This window comes from Arachis ipaensis, chromosome B07 (genome assembly GCF_000816755.2).
Source record: "Arachis ipaensis cultivar K30076 chromosome B07, Araip1.1, whole genome shotgun sequence".
Lineage (NCBI taxonomy): Eukaryota > Viridiplantae > Streptophyta > Magnoliopsida > Fabales > Fabaceae > Arachis > Arachis ipaensis.
In genome coordinates this window covers 36,775,337-36,776,892 of record NC_029791.2, presented here as the reverse complement: position 1 = coordinate 36,776,892, position 1,556 = coordinate 36,775,337, and the positions used below count along the sequence as shown (strand labels likewise).

At 36.2% G+C, this 1,556-nt stretch overlaps 1 protein-coding gene across 1 annotated transcript in view; it reads right to left on the bottom strand.

Annotated features, from left to right (window-relative positions):
* Positions 1–418, bottom strand: part of LOC107608730 — a gene marked incomplete in the record, with an annotated part of 6,648 nt that extends 6,230 nt beyond the window's left edge. The window contains 1 exon segment of the mRNA XM_016310443.2: positions 1–418. Coding sequence (XP_016165929.1) covers positions 1–241 — 241 coding nt within the window.

Below are 1,556 nucleotides of genomic sequence, written 5' to 3'. Positions count from 1 at the left end.
GGGCCTGTTTGGCGAGGGAGGAGGCTGAGGATCGGGAAGGGGATGCCCGGGCCTTGGCGAGGATCTGGGCCCCGCGGACAAAGTGGTGGTTGGCCTGGACGTGGGCCCGGTTACGGTTTCGGAGAGAGGAGAAAAGCTTCTTTGGGGCGTCGTGAATGAAGTAGAAGGAGAAGGCCATAAGGACGACGAGAAGGATCTGTAAAACGACGTTGTTGAGGGATGAGTCATTGTTGCTGTCCATTAGCCTCAGCCCTGAACCGTGGATTTGGGATGGAAAAGGGGGTGGGGGTTTCTTAGTTTCCTTTGACTTAAAAAGCTGCTTTTAGCTTTACACTTGGCTACACCATATTTCATTGCCTTTCTCCATTTTCTCCATCCCCCTTCTGTATTATTTAGAACTTAGGAGTAATTTAGGACTTATAAATAAGAGAGTGAACTTGTAGTTTTTATCTTAATTCACTAAGTTAGTTTAAAATTGTAATTTGTTGAATTGTAAAACGAAATATAAAACATGATTAGTAAACTGTAAAAATTATAGAAAATTTAATAGCAAAAATTAATTTTACAAATAATAAAATAAAAAATAATTATTTAAATTAGTCTTTTTGAAATTTTTGAAATCGAATATTTTAGTTTTTTAAATTTTAAAATACATAAAATAATCATCAACATTTATTTTTATTAGATAATATAATTTTTTTTTGTTAGTCGATTACTGATCTAGAACGTTAACTCGCACACATGATCGTTAAGTGTTTATGTGTACGTTCTGGATAAATTAGTCTCCATAGATAAATTAGTCTCCATAGTAAAATATAAAATAATTTTCGAAAAATTTTAAAATATTACTAATAGAAATCTTTTATCATCCACAATATACTTCTAATTGAAATCTACAAATTTAAATAACATATTAAATTATACTCTCATCAGTAACAAATTCATGTCTTTTAACGAGAAAAAAACTAGTTGAGTGATATTTTCAGCAACAAATTCAACTTTAGCAACAAAATCAGAGTGCAGTGATAAATTACAGTAACAAAATTGAAAAAGAAAGAATACAGAATTTGTTGGAACTCACCAAATCGGGGACCAGCTTCTGCTTGCGCAAAGAAAGCTGACGGTGGGGAAAAAACTGATGGCGAGACTCAAAGTAAGAAGATGACAACGACGACCAGCCTCAGGACCGGCTGCTTCTACGGCTGGCGACGATGAGCGCGAGAAGATTTGGAGACTGGAAGCGACGAGATAGACAGGAAGCGACGACGACAACCACTCTGGGATCTTGAGTGCGAGACTGGAGATGAAAGAGTGAGAGAGCTTGAGATTGCCAGAGCCAGTGAGCAAGAAATGAGAGAGCTCAAACTTCATTGAGAAAGGGAGAGAAAAGAGACGTTGAGGGCAAAAAGTGTGATTTTTTTTTCTTTAAAGTCAAAGCGAGAGATTGGACTAGAGTCTAGGACTAGGATATTTTTTTTGTCAGAGTTAGAGATTAGTGAGAGATTGGACTAGAATCTAAAATTAGAGTATTTTTTTTTTTTTTTGGTCAAGTAAAT